The 20,886-nt window shown below is 46.6% G+C and overlaps 1 protein-coding gene across 1 annotated transcript in view; it reads right to left on the reverse strand.

The window, feature by feature from the left end:
• Positions 1-1,922: 1,922 nt before the first annotated feature.
• Positions 1,923-20,886, reverse strand: part of LOC119461807 (5-methylcytosine rRNA methyltransferase NSUN4-like) — a 42,764-nt gene continuing 23,800 nt past the window's right edge. Inside the window, exons 5-6 of the mRNA XM_037723182.2 lie at positions 8,385-8,536; positions 1,923-3,304 (exon numbers count right to left, since the gene is read on the reverse strand). Of these exons, the coding sequence (XP_037579110.1) occupies positions 2,909-3,304; positions 8,385-8,536 (548 nt within the window). The 3' untranslated portion in view covers positions 1,923-2,908. The remainder of the gene's footprint in view (positions 3,305-8,384; positions 8,537-20,886) is intronic.

Genomic DNA, 20,886 nt, shown 5'->3' on the forward strand with positions numbered 1-20,886 from the left:
ACAGGGAGATTGTGGGTTTCGCTGCTGGGGCCGTATTCTGAAACGTTCGCCTAGGCGAAATTTCTTTTTTCGCTTTCAGGCGTGCGCGCTGATTGGCTGGTTGAACAAAATTAAATGACGTCGGGCTCAACCACTCAATCGGCTCATCCAATTTTGCTAAAACAGCCAATCAGCGCACGCCTGAAAGTGAAAAAAGAAATTTCGCCTAGGCGAACGTTTCAGAATACGGCTCCTGGAGTCACACGGTGCAAGATAGCGCGGTACGTAATCCACAGTACAAGGTTGCGCTCGTTCAGTCGGGTGCGCCTCCACGTCTCCCGCTAATCGCCGTAATTTTCTTGCCGTAGGAGCGCTTCCGTATTCCGAAGGCGTGCTTCGTCCAAAGTTTCTTTCGCCAACGAGCGACGATCCATCACTAACCTGGGAGTTCTCAGTAATCCGAATTCTGTGTGTCAAGTGAAGACGCCGGCGTGGTTTACGAAGCAGACAAATGCGGTTGCCATCTTGCCCCTGCCACAGCAGCAACCAATGGAGAGACGCCTTTCAGCACGGCAGCCAATCGGAGGCCCGCTTTTATCAGAGGGCCCGTGTAACTACCTATCGCAGACCCGCGCTTCTTTGGTGTTTGTGCGTTTGTTACAAGCTGGCGACGACGGACGAATTGAGAAGCGGGACGGCGAAACTTTGAGCTTTCGAACGATACCAAGATGGCGGCGCTCGGTGGCGGGAAATACGAGATATGGCTCCGTGAACTGCGGTGATGTTGCGCGATTTAAAGCTGTTTTCTCGCCCTGCGCACTGACGAATTAAACTTTTTCGGGCACTTTCAGTGCGTTTTCAGCCAAACCATTTTGATGCAGCGTAGATTAGGCGTTGCAGATACCCAAACGCGTTGTTTTCAAAAATCGATTTTTCTCGCGATCTGATCCCCACGTCCCCCCTTAATTTAGCTAGTTTTAATTGTGTTTCGATGATACGAATTTCGGCTAATACGAATATTTTTCGTGACCCCGTGGGATTCGTATCATCGAGATTCCACTTAATTGCGATAGCAATGATATGGACACTGCAGGTGCATTTCTGCCGTCGTGGTCGTCGCGACGTTCCACATAAAGTCCAAGGGCGATAACATCGTCCTCGCGCGTTGTATGCTTTATGTGCGAGTGAAAGCGTGCAACGGTGAGCCGAATCACGCACAAGGGAGGAAAGCGGGAAGGCAGCGGGGGACGACTTGTACTGTAGCAACTGCGTAGTTCACGCAGCGGCGCGCACCATATCTTGAAAGCGATCTGTAAATGCGACGACTTCAGGGTCGGTCTGCCGCGACTTGCGTTGCTGCTCCGTCCTTCACGCATAGCGCCCGGTACCTCGATAGTGCGCACAGAACCCGTAGTAATTAAGCGGCCAAGGAGGTCAACCCAGCTCGCGTTGCGTGGCCATAACCTCCATTTCATTTCATTTCGTTTAATTTTCTCTCAAGGCCGAGGCATTACAGAGGGAGTGGGTGGTATCAACACACACACAAAAAAAAGAAACATTTTAGCAGCGTAGTAAGATTACAAAAAGTGGTTAACAAGGGCTTGTTTGAATTCGTGCATATTTACGAGCAAAACAATGGAAGCGGGAAGGCGGTTCCAGTCACTGCTTGTTCTGGGAAGGAATGAATTGAAGTGGGTGTTCGTGCGGCAACATGGCACGTCAACTTTGAACTGATGATCGTTTCTGGAAGAAATGTACAATGGTAGTGACAAAAGAGAGTCTCTTAAAGTAGGATTACAATGATAGATTTTATGAAATAGACATAGACGCGCAATTTTATGACGAAGTGACAGTTTAGGCAAATCGAGATTGTATTTAATTGGCATATTGCCATCAGATTGTAACCTCCAATCTGATTTTGATGGCAGTTTTACCACAAGAAAAAGAGAGAGAGAAAAAAAGCTGTACATAAGTCACACTGTTCTATAAGATGCACCGAAGAAAAATTCAAAAAAAAAAAAAATGCGACTTGTACACCGGAAATACGGTAACCCCTTCTATGCCGTGGACAAGCTGAGTTTGTCCATGTGTTTCTGGGAAAAATGGCCAGGGCGAGCTGAGCTTGTGAACGGTACCAGCAATACCATGAACAAGCTCGTATCGTGCCAGTGCTTTGTCGTGCTACTGGTAGATGGCAGCACAATATTTGTGTGGCAATGCAAGCAGGAGCAAGTTTATTGTGGCAGAGGAAGTAAAACACATTGGCAACTGGGGTTCTGAAAAACATCTTGCCCATTTTGGTCAGAAATTGGAATACTAATAGCGTGGCATAGAAGGGATTAAGTATTAAAATGCTTTATAAACAAGCATTTTCCAACATTCATACTGGCCAACTGTGATTCTCTTACGTGAGAGAAGTGTAAAATAGAATTGCTACAACTTGGAAAATAAGTGTCAGTAGTTCATTAATGCTGGCAGCTACCAGCAGCAATAACAAGCACTGGCCTTGCTGCTTTTAAAAGTCTTAAAGAATACCTGTGCTTCAGACACGTTGGTACAGAATGCATCCAGACAGACATGCCTCTGGCATACGTAAAGCACTGCAGTTCTCGAGTGCACTGAACCACGAATCTACCGTTCTCCAGACTAAGGCCTGTATATTTTCAAGGAGCTAGATGCATTCCTCCCTACTGAAATGGAAATGAAAAGCTGAAGTTTTAAGAGCTAACTGCACATGTGTGTGCAGACCACAATGCACTCCACCACATCACATTCAGAACAAGGCCTGTGTGTCACTGACCAATAAAAAGACTAGTTGGCCTCTACATCAATGAAACTGTGTTCAGCACCATCTCAGGTCACCGCCACAGCCTCAGTTGGTGGATGCTTGCCCAGAATGTCACTCTATACAGGGTTATCCAAGGAGTTATTAGTGTATGCGCTCGATGCGTGCCACATACATCGGTCCCACATTGTTGGGCAGGTATGGCAGTGCCAGCTGCCCGTAGCGGCAGCCCTCGAAGAAGCGAAAGGGTAGCGGGGCGAATGCCTCGGACAGGTCGACGACAACGTACTGGGCCAAACTGGTGCGCTGGAGCTGTTGCAGTGCCATGTGCACCACACCATCGTTCTGAATTGGCGACAGGGAGCACGTGGAGTACACCAGGCTGCCACCAGGGCGCAGCAGGGGCAGTGCCTGGCACAGCATATCCATCTGCTGTTGGGGCAGCTCGAGCCGTTCGTGCTGCCGCTTTTGGCTGAACCAGTTGTTGTCGTCCTCGGCCACGGACAGACGGTCATTGGTGCACGGAACGTCAAGCAGGATCTGCGCAACAGTAAATGACCAGTGCTAGGACTTTTCGTACAGACGACAGCATGGGTCGTCCAGCAAAGTGGCTTGCAACACATGTCACTTATGTCAAAACAGAAGTGCCTAGAAAAACACCAACTTGGGCAAGTCGTTATATGTTCGTGGCTGTATCAGCACTACTTAAGAGGAAGCTTTAGCTTGGGGCCAAGTCAGACTTCCCAATTCAAACACATGTAAAATGCAGAAATGCTTCGATGTGGCAAACGCTGGACCTATATGAATGAAATTTGTTGCATTTCAAAGAGGAAGTTAAATTCTAGCAAATATAGGAAGCAGGGTTCTCATTAAGGGCTGCCAATTAAAAAAAATTAATGAAAATCAGCAAGTTGAAAAAAATAGAAGCGCAACCCCCCCCCCCCCCTCCCCCCAAATGTGGAACTCTGCACCAAGAACAGCTAATATCGCAGCTACGTTGATGCGAATGTCTTCAGGTGGTGTTATGCGTAATTCAATTTACACTCCCAGATTCCTATTCACAAAATACTGCTTCTGTTCTGCCGCTCTCCTTCAATTAGAAGACTTCTCCAGACAAGCAGTGGAAATTGGCGGGCTCTTTATTCTCTCCCCATTCCCCCCACAAAAGTTGGATCCTCTCTTTAAATATAATTTCATACTATAGAGCACAGTAGCGTCCAATCAACTGACAGTTCTCCTTTCCCAGAAATTGTCTATTGGGCTGGAATTCAGCAGCAGTCTTTCCCAGGAGTTGCTTATAGGCCTCAGACGCAGAAACAATCTCTCCCACGGCACGACTGCAACAATCATTGGTACTTGTAGGTCACTCCCACCTTCTTCCGCAGTGTGAGAACTGCTGTGTTGTTCTCACACTGATTCATAATAAGTGGCCGCACACAGGGTTTTCAGTTTCACACTTGGGACCCCTTGTTGGTACAAACAGTCGAACACCACCGGCGCACAGTTCTGGGATTCTGCTTTTGCATTGTGCTAAAGTAAACGCTGTCATTTGGGGGGTGGTGACCCCCGCAGCCTTGGAAGTTGTCGGATGGCGAACACCTTTTCCGTGTTCAGACACGCTCTGCCCCTTGGGCGATTATGCATCAAGCTGAAGGAATGCACAAGTACGGTGTGTGGCAAGTGGTCTGGCTGTTCCATAAGCTGAGCCTCTCGTTGCAGCGTCCCCGCCATCGCCAGGCCATTCACCCTTCAGTTCGCAGAGCGCTGTTTACGTTGGCCGCATTGTTTACGCTTGTTCATTTGGTGCCAACTTGCTCGACGTATTGCGTTGGACTTCACAATAGCAGTTTTGTAAACTGCATCTGTTAGAGCATCTCGAGTGGACAAACTTGCTATATTAATTTTCAGCTTGTGTGAAACTGTTACAATGTTTATGACGGTTTTTCTAAACTTCTACTCCCAAATTAGTGCTATATTTTAGAGCAGCGTATAATACATCAATTTTGTCTGCTTTAAACGTATCACAAGGCGCAGCTTACAGAATTGCGATATTTTTTATTGCTGAGTTACACAGTTACAAACTTGATAGTTGATTTTCAGAAGTTTTACAATATTCATGAATTTTCTTTGACAGCTTAAATTAAAGGAAATTAAAAAAAAAGCGCTTCCTACATTCACTGGATTTGAGCCTTTCTATTTAGATTCAACAACTTCATCCAAAACCGTGGGGTGGTTGCCGAGAAAAAGAATTTTGCTGTTCCCATGTATTGAGATATACTCCTGGACAACTTTCTGCGGCAATGAAGATGGCACAGAAAGAAGAAGCTATGAATGCAAAGTGTGCACAAGTAAGGGCACTCCTGAAATAAGTCCCACATTCTCACATGCATTATTAGTTTAAGCTGGGGAAGAGAAAACACTCATCTTATTTACAGCAGCAAAATGAGAAAATTTACCACTCAATGTTAAATTTGACTTATTTTCCGGCTTTAATCTTCTTTTCTATTTGGGCAAATGTGAGACTGTCACACGTGATTCAGAAGTATCTGTTCTGAGAAACCAAAAGCATTGTTGAATACTGCTGGAATACTTGGCACTGCAATGCACTTGCAGAAGTTATAACCCCGCAGCTTTCCCTTCACTGCCACGGAAACTTGTGCACGAGTGTAGAGCCTCCCGCACTTAAGCTTCCCCTTAGACAAGGGCCAAAAAATAAAAATAAACGGTAGTAAATATAAGGACCTCACTAGGCACCATCTACTTGGATGGATCTTGTACCGACAGCGATCGTGTGTCCTTGGGAATGCTGTGTATGTCAAGGCATCGACCATGGCCAGCTCTTTCACCAAATATACTGAATGCGGTTAAACCTGCTTATAACAAACCTCCATATAACGAATTCTTTTTTCTATTCCCCACCGCTACTCCATAGAAGCACACGTATTTGAGACCTCTACGTAACGAAGTTGCAGCAGGAGACCCCTTCGAAATAACGAATTTTCCCCGCCGACAACCTAGAGATTCCGGCTCAAATTTTGTCATTTTTGTGCGAGCAGCAACCAGAAGCACCTTCTCCACCACGACGGAATGCGAAGCGGCGGCGTCGTGCGTGGCGCGCTCGAATTCACGGCGACTGCGAGGCGAGAGCAATCGCACAAGTGCGTGCGTGCGAGCATGCGCGAGGCCTGCATCCCTTGACCAGCAATCTTGCCACCGCGGGCGTGACCTTTCCCCCTGCCTTCATTCAAACCTGATCCCGCCGCTTGCTGAAGCTGGCCTAGCCTGCCAAGACGGCAGTCTCTTTTTCAAGTTGATGTTGCTGAAGGAAAAAAAAAAAAAAAAAAAAAACTCTTAACGCGCTCGCAGCGCCACTCTTTGGTTACTGCGCAAGTCTCTGCGCTTTACTTCACTAACCTGACACTAGGTGCCACTATACGATGCTGTCGTGTCACACGCTCTTTGTTTCCGACACCTTGCGCTTGGGCGAAACGACACGCGTCCATGCATCCAGTATCCGGTGTAACATTCCAAGGATGAGTGCTTCGACGAAAACAGAAAATGGGTGCGCGTTACAATCGAGGGCGCGTTAGCAATCGAGTAAATACGGTAAGCATTTCTTTTTCGAAATTTCGTGCCGAACGTGCACATAACGAAATCCTCTTTATAACGAAGTTTTTCAGGAATTTGTCAATTTCGCTATATCCAGGTTTAACTGTATTGAAAAAAACAAAACAAATGTAGATATTTTATTTGTCAATAGAATTACTGGAACATTCACTATTCCATTCATATTCGTAGTACAGTAAACCCCCATTGACACAAAGCTGCAAAAACCGAAAAAAATTACTAGATAAGTGAAACCATTAAAGATAGAAGCCCACTGGCCATGCATACACCACATGGAGCCTTTACAAGATGCCACTAATAATCTTCTGAGTCACCTTCGCATGTATCGGCAATCACACATGTTGGCGTTACAGGCACTGTACCAAGACAGCGTGCTTGACACCGAGTCAAGATGATTGGCCCTAATACAATACTTGAAGCCAGTCATAGTACGAGCATAACCAGTTCTAGACATCGAAAATGCTGATGCTTTCTGCATCATAATGAATTCCGGACAATTTCACATTCAAAACAGAAACTGACCCGTGAAAGAGCGCATTTGCAACGCTTTTTTTATCAAATGCCAAAGAATGATGTGGCATTCACGCCTCACTGTTGCGCAAATAAGAAGCGAGCATCCTTATTAAGCTGCAGTCTCACTGCAATCTCAATATGGGCTCACACGCTGGGGTGGTATTCTCTGGCAATCACTTTCAAAAGAGAGCTTCCCTTCCATGAGGTTTCGCATGACTCGGCACTAGATGCGTCATGTATATATATGGCCAGCATTATTAACGCTCTACCAACACCATATAGACTACTACTTGGCGCTGCCAAGCTCGCTAGCTTCACACAGTGCCAAGAGCACTGTCGGCTGTATGCTACAGCACATCCAGTGCCGAGCCTCACAAAAGTGAAACTATCCCCAAAAGTGATCACCTGAAAATACTACCCCTGGCTTCTTCTGGGCACAGCACGTAGGCTGGTCATGCCTGGTCGAAATTGCCAATCACAAGAGGGGAAACAAAAAAGAAAAGCCTTCGGCTACCAGCTCACCGCTGCTGTGAGAAGCCAAACAAAATGGCGGCCAGCAAGCAACGAAGCAAGTTTGTGCGAGGGCTGATCAACAGAAAGAAGGGGGACACATAAGCGAGATGGAGGGAGCGTGGCCCTGTATGGCGTCTGGTTCTTCTATATAGCTTCTGCTGGATAAAAAGCGAGTGCAAGCAACACTGCCGACGCTGCCCCATCACCTGTTCACTGGTATTTTCGAATACGAGATTTTGAGATGTCCGAACTAGGGCACAAACATTTTTCAGGATTAGTGATGAAGAACAAACACGTGTTGACAACATGGCCAGAAAAAAAATTTGGACTTCACTGATATTTCGAGATATCAGAGTTTGAGTTAATGAGTGTTTACCATATTTGAGTATTCGCACACTCCTAGTAATGAGTCTACCTGCAAAAGAGATATGCAAACGAGTGAGTGAAGCGCTGTCCTGTCTGCTTTTTTCCAATTTTCCTTTTGTGTGTGCGCTTCGAGATCTGTCTGAATTATTAACATCAACCAACTAGCCCGATTCGTCATTTTCTTTCATTTTCTAACCCCAACCAGAATATCAGCTGCACCAGTTAGCTCTCTAATGTGGACCAGATGCACACAACAGCTTGAAAGTGTCCAACTCCAAAAGACTGCAAGAAGAAAACGACACAGTGCTGCAATGCTTACAGGCAACCATTACACTTGCAGGCTGGAGCTAAGAAAGAAGGAAATTTATACATGTACAAACATGTAAATCAGCTGAAGGATGAGCAGAAAAGAAAAAGCATAAACAAAATCTATATGCTTTTAGCTGCCTTTCCGTCTATTAACGTAATACATATCTTCTTTTTTTTGTTCTACCATTTGTTGAGCGATCCTTTGCAATGCACTGCAAACAACTAGAGTTACTTCATAGCTAGGCTCACTGCCTGACGCCCACCGTTATAACCAGCAGCATATGTGGCGCACCTTGTCAAACTGCTGGCCCAGAGAGCCCGGTGAAAGCAGGTTGCGACGCAGCACAGAGACCTTGTGCAGCTGCTTCTCTGGCAGGTAGCTCTGGAGGCACTCACGCAGATGTTTCACACGGGACGACGACGCATCGCACGCCACTGCACTGCCTGTGTGAGAGAGAGAAAAGACGAGGGCTACGTTTCACACATGCATTCTTAGTGGCACAGATGCCAAAAAAGTTCTGGTGGTGCCAGTGTAGCCTGTATGCGGTTCTATGGTTTGGAAGTGAAGCATGTTGCACGCATTTTAAAGCGAAGCTTCCTTTGCAAACCCTCCTGGACTTAGCTGACCACAGCCGCTGCTGTCCTGCTGAATAGCTTACAAACTGGACAGTACTCCTGAAACGAATCGATTTTCATGTAGCCCCATCTGTACTACCCCTGCAGATGTGCCGGTCGCTGGCTCTGTTTTATATCTAAGGAATTACGCAATGAAAGAAAAAAAAACAGTACCTAAATATGCTCACTGCAACAAGTGTGCACCTTCAAGAACATAATTCCTTTAATGAGCTTTCTACGCCTTCTTTCTCGTGGTTTGGTACATCTGCTCATTGGCTTCTTACTGATTAAAAAAGGGTAGGTACCACGGAGATAGTGCAATAGTTAATGTGCTGATCCCGGAGATGGCGCGTTAAAAAGTGAGCCGATCTCGGAGACGGTGTCGATTTGTGGTTGTGTGGATGACGTGGGTTGCATGGTGGGGGTTCCCACATCTATCTGACTTGCTGGGCAGGCAAGCATTTGTTGTGCTGCAAAATGAATCGCAAAAGATAAACAGTTTGTTAGCATTTAATTAACCACTTCACGAAAGCTTTGCCTCACATAGACTCCAAGATGTGCACTGGATAGGCATAATCTCTTAATAGAGTGCTAAAGTGCACGCTGTGTCATCTCCTAGGCCAAACTGCTCAGTGGCATGGCCTGTGTGGCTGCTTTTTCAGGTTCAGTGCAAGCTTCTTGTCCTTTTCAGTGTTTTCTAAAGCACTTCTGAAGCCGTGTGGCATAAACGCCACTCGGTCGGTCTGACAACGCGCATAAGAAACGTACCTTATGAGAGCTGAAAAATGCACTGCTATAGTAATGCGTGTAACACATTTTGAAGCAGCAGAGATTACTCTCGCTGTGTTGAAGCATTGTAAAAGAGGTCAGGGAGTACCGCTTCCACGTCCTCTGAAAGCACCCCTGCGAGCGTCGTCTTCATGATGCCATAGCGACACTCTATCAGCACCTTGTTAAAGTCAAAAGCCACAACACAGAAGCAAATTTTGCCACCACAAAATCAAGGTTCAAATGTTTAACAGACATACAGTCAACAAACTCTTGAGCCAACACATTCCACTCTCAGATTGTGCACGGAAAGAAAAAATAGCTAAGCGTGTCAGAGCGCAATCTGTAGTTGAATAAATGCTTGGTGTGTTTATTTCTCGTTCACCTGTATTGTGCAAGCGATATACAGTCTATTCTCGTTACAATGAACCCTCATAATCCGGCAAGAAATGTCCGTTTTATCCAAAGTTCATAATATCCGAAACGCCTCACTTCTGAAACTTTGGTTGCGATGTCTAACAACGTTATTGCAAGAGTGAGCAACAAACGTCCAAAGTAAAAAAAAAATAATGTTGCAGTTTTGCCCAAAAGGCGAAGCATCGATTGCGATAGCAGATTAGTAGACAGTTATACGAAGTAAGGATAGTAGCTTTAACGGCCCTATAAAGCTGTAAACATTCGCTTATGAAATAAATGAACAAGCACGGTGTCATGCGTGCACAGGTAAACATGACCACATCTTGCTTGATGACCGCCGAAAGTCGCTGTCAAAACGCTGCAGTCAGAAAGCGCGCGTGTCCACATGGCAAAAGTATGCTCTACGCCCGATAAAAAAAATTGCTGCTAATATTGTCCGCTGTAGTCGATGGTCAGTTGTAGCGCGGTCCGTTAAAAGCGAACTTCGTTGCATTACTAAAATAGGTAGAGCAAACTAATGTTAAAATATGGTCCGTTGTATCCGAAAGTCTGTTGTACACGGATCCATTGTAACGAGCGTAGACAGACTGTATCTGTCACAATGAATCTTAAGGGGAGAGGTGGGTCAAAAAACGGCAATTTTCATTAAAGAAATAGGTTTTGTGTTTTTAGTTGTTTCAGCAACATTGATCTCTCCTATTTCACATATGAAGAAATCAGAGCTAGAAATGATAGGGAAAAGTATAATAAACTTGGTTAAAGAACTCGAGGAGGCAAGAAAAGGCACAGATATCACACATTTTCAAGCGCGCGATGCGTCAAACCGCGGTGTCGCATGCCATTGGGCTCGTGCAAGGTGGTAGGCCTAAGCTTTTTCTCTCCAAGGTTAGCTTTGCCGCATCACAATCTCCCCGGAAAGTAATAATAATAATTAACAGAAGCAAACAACTTTTATAACTTTCAATCGCATTTTTCTCAAGTTCATAACTTTCAATCACATTTTTCTCAACTTCATATTTTGGGCAAAACAAGGCATTTGTGTACAACATTTTATGTACTTATTGTGGTCCAATCAAGACCACATTTGATGGGCGTAATTTTTAGGATATGTAGAATGCACTTATCTAGGATTTAATGCAATCACTTTATTTTTTTTAAGGATGAAAATTTTTAATGTACTCGGGCACCAGCCACTGAAATGAAGCACCAGATACGAAATTCTCTTAAAATGTTGCCTGTAAAAGGAATCACATTATCTTGCTTATTAGCACTCAGTGGAGTGTTAGGGATAAGAAAAATAATTTTGCACTGATCTGTCATGCTAACTGGTAAGTCCAGCAGCTGCACAAACATGCACTGCTTCTCACTTATGCATGGCAATTAGGACATGAAAGCATTGAGATATCCTAAAAGTAAAAGTAGATTTCAAATGAAGAGATCAAACTCTATACGTGGTAGAATTTTCATTCGCCCAGCATCATTATTTAAAAAGAAATGTTTCTGAGGAGCATCTCGCCTTAAGCTGGTTGTTTAAAACCTGAAAAACACTCAACTGATGGCTGGAATGGCAGCAGCCTGGTGTAAGTTAGAGGTTGGCATGACAGGTTTAACAGGTGTGACAAGGCTGACTGTCTCTTCATAGTTCTGGCCGTGCTAACTTGCTGCCAAAATGTGATGACAATGCTGACAGGATGGAAAACGCTGCTGCTGCCAGTCAGCAAGCCATATTCAGGTGTAGGGTTAAAATGTGAATGGAAGCAATTTTGTTCATGACTACAATATCCAAAACACAATGCATACAGATCATGTCCAAAAAGACTAAGTGGCTCAATGGGCGATGCCTAAAACGCCGAGGTGCAGTCATGTACAAATATTTTTGTATGCTATACCATGCACTTCAGAATGACCTTTGTGAACATAGCCTTGGCTGTTGTGCGCCAATGTTCATCACTGCTGAAGTGGCTGCATCGGCCCTAACAGCTGGCAAGCCTGGCCTCAACTAATGGATTTGTGCTGATGCAACAGTGTGGAAGCTTCGATGGCTCAATGTTTGCCACGTTTGACAAGCACTGCTATTCCCACGGCAGTGTTGGTGCTGCTTGCGATGAGAGCAAATAGTGTGCCAAACATTCAGGCTGGCTAGTTGGCCTTGCCACACGACACAGCCACTACACTCGCAGACAATTTTCGGCGGCAGAGAAAACAAACATTTTATTTACAAGGGCAAGATAATAGGAGAAAATAACGCCCCCAGTGTTAAATTTGACTTGCAGTACAACCTCGTTACAACGAAGTGGAAGGGGGAGCCAGAATTACAGTTAAACCTCGATATAACAAACTTGAATACTATAACGAAATTCTCAATACAGTGTAATGTCGATGATACGAATCTCACGGAGTCACGAAAAATATTCGTATTAGCCGAAATTCGTATCATCCAAACACAATTAAATCTATCTAAATTAAGGGGGGACGCGGGGATCAGATCGTGAAAATCGCAAGAAAAATCTATTTTTGAAAACCGCGTTTGGGTATCTGCAACGCCTAATCCATGTTGTATCAAAATGGTTTGGCTGAAAACACACTAAAAGTGTCCGAAAAAGTTTAATTCATCCGTGCGCAGAGCGAGAAAACAGCTTTAAATCGCGCAAAATCACTGCAGTTCACGGAGCCATATCTCGTATTTCCCGCCACCGAGCGCCGCCATCTTGTTATCGTTCGAAAGCTCGAAGTTTCGCCGTTCCGCTTCTCAATTCTTCTGTCGTCGCCATCTTGTAACAAACAGACAAACACAAAAGAAGCGCGGGTCTGCGATAGGTAGTCACACGGGCCCTCCGATGAAAGCGGGCCTCTGATTGGCTGCCGTGCTGAAAGGCGTCTCTCCATTGGTTGCTGCTGTGGCAGGGGCAAGATGGCAACCGCAGTTGTCTGTTCGTAAACCACGCCGCGTCTTCACTTGACACACAGAATTCGGATTACTGAGAGCTCCCAGGTTAGTGATGGATCGTCGCTCGTTGGCGAATAAACTTTGGACGAAGCACGCCTTCCGAATACGGAAGCGCAAGCCTCCTACGGCAAGAAAAATACGGCGATTAGTGGGTGAAGCGGAGCAGCACCCGAGTGAACAAGCGCAACCTTGCATGGTGGATTACGTGCCGCGCTATCTTGTACCGTGTAACTCCAGCAGCGAAACCGACAATCGCCCTGTACCATCGGCACCGATAACGCAGCCGACGGAAGACGCGTCGACGGAGGCTCCCGCGCCTCGGCGTACGGCCGCGCGAATCAGCCGAGATCGTATCTCGGTAGACATAGCTCGCTGCGACTAGTAAAAATGGCGCAACCACAAAGAACGTGGCCCGAAGCACGGCAGCCACTCCGTCCGATGGCACGCGGAAAAGGAGGAAAAGCACAAAAGCAACAAAAGCGCCACCGCTTCAAACTCTTCGCGCCCAGTCGCGGCCTCTGCACCAAAAGAGAAAGGGGGAAAGTGCGTGACTGCACGCTGTTCTCTTTCTCAGCCGTCGGTGGGGCGGTGTTTATTCGTATCAACCGACGCGGGTCGAAAATCTATTCGTAACAACCGTTTTCTAGCATGTTGCAAAGTAATGGGGCTCGGCCGGGACCGCAGAAAAATTTGTATCATCCGGAAATTCGTATTAGCCATGATCGTATCATCGAGATTCCACTGTATTGACACGTGTACTTGTTTATCTTTCCCCGGCAACCGCTTTTCACTGGCTAACAAATGTTAAACGTCATCGCTAGGCGCAGGACGCGCCTGCATGTATCGGAAGTTTCTCGAACGTTATCGATGCTTCTATCCGTTGTCTGTTGTCACCAACGCTTATGTAATCTGATTGTATGAGCAACGTGAATTGTCTAGTACTTTCTGGAAGACACGCAAGCACCAAGGATTACTCTGGAACCTTCGATTACTCATGTATAAAAGCCGATGTGTTTTGCCGCGATCATTGTGCTTCAAGTGTAACTTGCTTTTGTGGGCACAGGTTTGCCCAATAAAGAATCAGTTTTATCATTCACAGTTTTACGAATGTTTTCTTCACCGTCACTACTACGTGACAATATAATGAAGTATTTAACTTTTTATAACTTCTTGTCCATAGAACACCACTTATTCAGAATTTCAATATAACAAAGTGTGTTTATACACGGTTTCAATATCACAAGGTTTCTCTACCGCCGCAAAGGAATATCGAGGCAATAAAAGGAAACTTCCTCAGACGCAGATGATTAAATGGTTGAATTACAAGCAGCTGCTTGCAAACACACCTCTCAAATCTTGCACCACGTGACCAAGAGTGACTGCCAAAGCGAAGCAGCGTCATGTTCAGTATTAAGTCCAAGTGCAATAGGAGCCTATCGCACTCCGTGCGCTGCATGCATTGGGTGCAAGTGAAAGTCTGCAAGGGCGAGCCGAGAAGGATGGTGGCTTGATGACTACCATCTTCCTGTACAAGCAATGGGAAAGGAGGGGGGGGAGGAAGTGGGGGGAGAGTTGGCACATGGCTGAGAGTGGGCTGAGCGTGTGCCCTGTTTTATAGGTAATCTGCTGCATGTGCAAAAAGTGGCCGTGCTGAGATGGCATGGCATCGTGTGTGCTGCCTTCCCTCGTGCTTAGTACCGGAGGTTGCGTAATCTCGAGTTTCGGTGACGCGTTGAAGCGAGAGGCAGACGAAGCATTCACTTTTGGCTGCTAGCGCTTTTCACCATAGGGTCGTCCCACTGCTGTATCAGCTACGGGGGCACAGTGGACGCAAAAGTGTGGCTGGCTTCGCTTTGTACCGCCGATGTTATGATACCATTGACATGAAATGAAACCGTACCTTTCATTGCCAATTCTCAAATTTAACAATTTTTTTTTCTTTTCTCGTTCAAGTTTGCTTTTTCTGATTGCCCAATCATTCAGAAAATCTTGCAGCGAGAAAAATCCATCGGCGAGTGTAGTTACTTGCATGAAAGGTCGACTTTTATTATAACAAAGTTTCGGTATAACGAAGCAAATTGTTGATTTTACCAAGTTCATTATATAGAGGCTTCACTGTACAGTAAAACCTCGATAATTCGAACTCGGTTAATTTGAAGAATTTGAGCGGTCCCGTCATTCTCAATGCAAATTCTACCGGATAATTTGAATGGCCCGCGCGGCTCTATTCGGATAATTCGAAGTTTCCGGCTAGTAGCAACGTGCGGCGGTTAGGTTAGGGCGCTCCATACAGTCGCCAACCGATTTTCCGAGCTCGTGGGGACTGAAAAATAGTCCGGAAAACTCGTTCGGCCGAAAAAAAGAAAGTTATTAGTACAGCTTAAGAAAAATCTCTAATAATGCCCTGCCTCATACTACGCTTGGAGGGGATGACTTGCTTGGATTTGCGCAGCAATGACGTCGTCTCCGTGTACAGTCGACACGAACGTCACCGCGTTGGCGATCTCCGCCAACGGAGTTCGCCATGGAGATCCAAGAAACGAGCTTCGCACCACTTAGCTCTCGCGAAGGTACAGGAAGTAGCGCCGATCACTGAGACATGGGTCTCCGAGACACCTGCTCAGTGTACACGCCACGTTCAAAATAGCAACCGAAACTTGAGAGAAAAAAAAAGACTCACTGAATTAACAAGCGTGGTGTAAGCGCGCAGGAACGAGCGCGGCCGCCGCAGCGAGCGAAGGTTCGTGCGGTCTATCGCTTCAACGGAAATTGAGCGGCGAGAGAGCACAGCGCATACAAAAGGTCAGAGCCGTCTGGAGATCGCTTTCAAGATACGGTGCGCGCGAGAAACCGCTCCGGCGCTAAGTACGCAGTTAGAAGAGTAGAAGTCGCCCCCCCCCCCCCCCCTCCCTCCCATACCCCCACGGCCTTTCGCACGAGGGAGGAAGTCGCCTTTACGCTCCGCCGTGCGTTCGCTCTCCATGAAAGCGCGCGTCCCCGGCGCGCTGTCACTCGCACATACGGCGGGCGCGCGGCGATGATTTTATCGCCCTTGGACTTTGTATGGAACCTCAGGGCGGCGACGCCAAAATCCGCTTGAAGCGTCCATATAATTGCTGTCGCAATAAAAAAAAACATCCCACAATAAATGGTTACAACGATAGTGCTGAGCGGATATACTAAGAAAAAACGCGTACAGCGCGTCGTAATTGCAGCCTCCGCGATCAACTTCAGAAACATTTTCAGAGCTAATTGCGGAGGCCACGCTCCGCTGTGCTGAGTACGGTGAACGCCACCTAGGTGGCGTTGGTAGTGCTTCTTGATGCCAGCGTCCCTTCGAATGCTGGCATCGAGGCGTCGTAGTGCTGAGACCACCGAAGCGTTCACTGTCGGTGCGCGTTAGTGTCATAATGCGGTACTTCTCTTTTCTGCTCGCAGGCGGCGGCACCGCCCCGAGCAAGAGCGCGGGTAGACGGAGGAGTGTTAGATATATAAGGCGCGTCTGTGTAGATCTCTGCAAATGCGTTTGTGGCGCAATGGGTTAAACGCTCGGCGATCTATCGTCGCGGACCGAGAGGTCGTGGGTTCGATTTCCAAATTTTGCATGTTTGTGGAACTTTTTCTTCTGGTTTCTTTCTTTGTATTATGTTCTATGACGTATTTCCGTGACGGAAATACGTCAGTGAAGTCTTGGTGGACAAAGAATTAAAAGAGCAGTACTCTGGAGCGTTTTGTCAGCCAAGGAAGAGCGGGCATGGCCTCCGAGACGGGAGGATTGCGCGAGCTCGCTATTAATAGCGCGCGTTCCAATCTTGGAGGCTATACAGCGAGCCACTGGAATCCAAGCCAGTGAAAAATCCAACATGGCGGCCTCCAAGACTGGGTAGCGCGGGTCGATTTAGTCCGCAAAATCGACTTTGGGGTCTCAATTCGTCCGAAAAATTGGGTGCGAAAATGCATGAACTCAATGGGAACCCTGACGGTGCATTTTTGAAGTCCGGAATGTCCAGCAAGTCCAAATTTTTGGAGTCAAGCACCACCACGCCCGCTTTCGCGGCAGTTATCGATTCCGTGAACATCGTCCGCAACTTTGTCGAGTGCAGTGCGGCTGATATTTGTATGCTACGTTTTTTGAGCCAGCTGGAGAGCATGGCACTAGGAGCGGCGAACCAGCGCGCCAAGTAATCTCGCATCGGGGATTACATTGAGTAATTTTTCTCGGACATGGAAAATAAAGGCGATTTCTTTTTGCGGCAAGTTCTTGCTTGTTTTCTTTTTTTTTATTCATTTCGGTTAATTCGAAAATCCGCTTAATTCGAATAATTTTCGTGGTCCGGCGACCTTCGAATTATCGAGGTTTTACTGTACTTTGTTATAACCATTACTTTGATATATCCATTACTGCATGTACTCAACTATGGATCTCTATGGGGATCTCAAGGGGTATTGCATTTACTTCGTGGGATACATTATTTCATTATGACAAGGTTTGGCTGCATTTTCATTGTTTTTCTCCTTGCATTCGGGCAAATGTGAAACTGTCACACATGGAAGCTGCGCTGGATCAGTAAAGCTGCAATCACATGCACGCGTATTTCGAACGACGGAAAGAGGCGAAAGGTTTTGCCGTCGCGGAGGGCAATCCATTGCTGTCGCTTATCGCTTAGCTGGTTTTTGGCCAGCCAGAAAATTTCGCTTGTCGCCCGAAAGTCTGTGTGGCGACCTTCGCCAAGGACAGCGAGATTGCGCAAAAACATGGCAGCAACCAGTCTGCCAGCTTCGACCTTAATTTGCTCTTGCAACTTGCTCTGTGCCGTGACAGCAAAAAAGAAATGGTAAAACTAGCCATTGCTTTGTCTCATCTCAAGCTGAGGACGAAGTATCGGCGTTGCCTTGTCGTTATTGAGATCAACTGTTTGTTTTGATGCGGTTATGACTCGGACGCAACCTAGAGCCACAGTGTTTTGAGTTTTGCTCACCAGATGACACCATGGCATTTCATGCTAGCAGCCAGGCAGCGTGGAACAAATTTCCACTGGCAATGACAGCATATTAAGGCTAACTTTAATACAGCTCAGTTAAAACACTGGCCTTGAGGTACATTTGCGATTTCTGTGTATCCTTCACGGCAGCCGGAACGTAGGCCAGCAGACGACAAGACACACAAAGCGGATGCCGCTGTGCATGGTTTCTGAAAACCTGAGATGGCATTGGAAGAGAAAAATGCTGGAGGGTGTGAGGAAACTTTTTCTTTTTCTATTGCGCAGGCGACGATGCATCAGGTTTTGAGAGAGCATGCACCACTCACATCAAGTGTCGTCTAGCAACGGAGGCACCTCTCGTCCTTCATTCACGCTTCTTCCTGCGGTGCCGTTTTGGAATAGTTCAGGCATCCACCTCGAGCAGCTGCAGTGTCCACAGCAAGGAATGTGAAAAAAAAAAAAGAAACATTGCACAATGGAGGCAACATGGAGCTTCTGCTTTGTCAGTGGTTTTCTTGGCGTCGGCATCTCTTTTGAGCGCGCCACTCTTGCTATATGTACGGTACTTTGGTGGTGCGTGGTGGTGGTGAGAGCCAACAGCAACATTTTAGGGGATAGCTCACATGGCGACAACTGATGGGTTGATGAGTGGAATGGCTAATCTTGGGCCTTTCACTATATAACGATCTTTCAGAATAACGAACAATTTACCATAGTCCCGTGAAGTTCTTTCCATCGAGATTTCACTGTACTTTGAGGCAGTTTTCCACAGAAGTTTCTTCAAGCTTGTTTAGTCTTTGACAAATATTTTGCCTCTTCCTTCGTTTTTGTTTTTACAGGTAGTGATATCACATCACATCACACCACTCGGTGTACCTGAATGGTTGGGAAGTTTATTATTGCCTCGATAGCGATTGTGGTTTCGGCCGCAGGCGTTGCATCAAACTGTAGTTTCGGTTTGACTCGGTGCATGCGTTGGCTGGGTGCCTATAGAACCGTAATGTCACCGTCCACGATTGCATTGATAATGGCCGAAGTTTCGTCCGCAGCGGTAGCGGCAAACAGTACTTTCGTTTTGACTCGGTGCAAAGCTGTCGAGGATGAAGAGCACTGGCTACATTGCGACAGACGGACGATCTCTGTTGGCAACCAGTTCACTTGCGGAAATATAATCGGGATGTATGTGTGGTGAAAAGCGTGTCTCAGATAAGGACGCACGCCGGGGCTGTGCTGTGAAGGAAGTTGGGAGTCCTTCACTGCGGCGAGCGCTATTTAGCCATGAGATGACGAGATTGCAGCTTCTGCACTGCTTTTGACCAAAATAGAAACAGGATTTGCTACTTAAAGCACTGTCAAAAGCTGCTGGAAAACTTCCCTAAGTAACACATGTAGAAGCTCTGCCCCTACAACTTTCCCCTCATTGCCACAGAAAGTTGTCCACAAGTGTAGTAAGCCGTGGCACAGTCAAGTGCCACAGCAGCAACGGCCAACTACATTACATGTCGAAGCATGGCACCTCGCAGCAATGACAAACCAAAACTGCTGCAGCCACATTGGCATGCTGCTGGCGACTGTGGCTTGTAGATTTGTCTGTAAATGTGAGGGAGAGAGAGAGTCTTATGGTATATTCGGCTGGTTACATGCTTTACATTTGGTTTGTAATCTAGCGCTTGAAACTAAGAGTGTGCGAATCAAATCGAATAGTGAACACTCGAATAATACTATTCACGAGTCGAATATCTACTACAGTCGAACACGGATATATTGATTCTGAAGGGGATCACAAAAAGTTTGATATATAAAATAATAGGCCCTGAGGCAAACGGCGGCTTACCGATTGGTGCGTCCGAGGGCCGCTAAGTTACTGCATGCAACTCTAAAAAAAAAAAAAAAGCAAGCACAATTTATTTCCCTGCAAAAAATTGCCGGATCACTTTCAACTTCATTGCAAAGTCCAAGTTGATACTTTTCTTTACACCTGCAGCGGCCATCGCTTGCGGCAATTGAACTCACGAATAGGCACTCAACCCACACCACGACGCCATGATAATCGGAACGAAGGAATTTGAGGTAGCACGCAGGCTAGCTGAACGGCTCGACGGGGCTCAACGGACTGCACACACGACCCACACGGCTCAACTGACTGCACATTCTCTTTTCCATCTCCAGGTGCCAGACCTCAAAGTGCACAAAGAAGTGCACTTCGAGGTCTTCGGCGTGGTGCCGTGTTCAATATATATTGAATGTGCTGGTGATTGGGCGTTCTATATACGCGTGCACCAGCCCTATACATTCGCATCGGACTTTCAAGGGGATTTTACAGCTGTTCGACCTACACAATAATTCGCTATATGTAGGTTCGATATACGCGGGTTTGACTGTATTAGATATATTCGAGGTAGAGACCCACTCAATGCCATGTGTCGTCTGCACCGTGGAGGCCCTCGTGCGTGACGCTGCCGAAGTGCATGTTTCACTTTGTTTTCGGCGGAAAAGGAGCGCCAAGCGCGCCACTGGACGGGCTGCCTCATTTGACGCAGCGCTGGACTTCGTCACTGCGAGCGCTTCCCGACGTCGGCCAGAGGCTGGAATCGTACACAAGGCACCCGAACACCGCAATTCGTAGAACGGCATCGTGCCAGCTGGGGCCGCCTCTGTCAGTACAAGGTTTGTCAGTGTAAACACTCGGCAGCACCAATCGAAATGATAACGCGACACAGACAGAGGGAACAGCAACAAAAGCGACACATATTTTGTAAAGTGCGATAGCATGTGCGAAGAACAAGCCGATTAGTCACCAATAGGCACGTAGATCGTGTTGGATACGCGGCGATGATCTTCATGCCGCTTCAATCTAACTCGCATGCGTGACCTCGGGACCGATCACATGATGAGCCACCTGTATAAACTTACTAGAAGCAAGCATTTCGCGGCGGCTTCCGGCGAATTTTCGTCACGGCCACACTGCCTAGGCCATTAGGCTTAATCAGAACATTAGGTGTCGCCGACCAAAGTTATAGTTCGGTGCCAAATCGACGCGGATCTATTCACATCAGCCGTGCGAC

The sequence above is a fragment of the Dermacentor silvarum genome, chromosome 8 (genome assembly GCF_013339745.2).
Source record: "Dermacentor silvarum isolate Dsil-2018 chromosome 8, BIME_Dsil_1.4, whole genome shotgun sequence".
NCBI lineage: Eukaryota > Metazoa > Arthropoda > Arachnida > Ixodida > Ixodidae > Dermacentor > Dermacentor silvarum.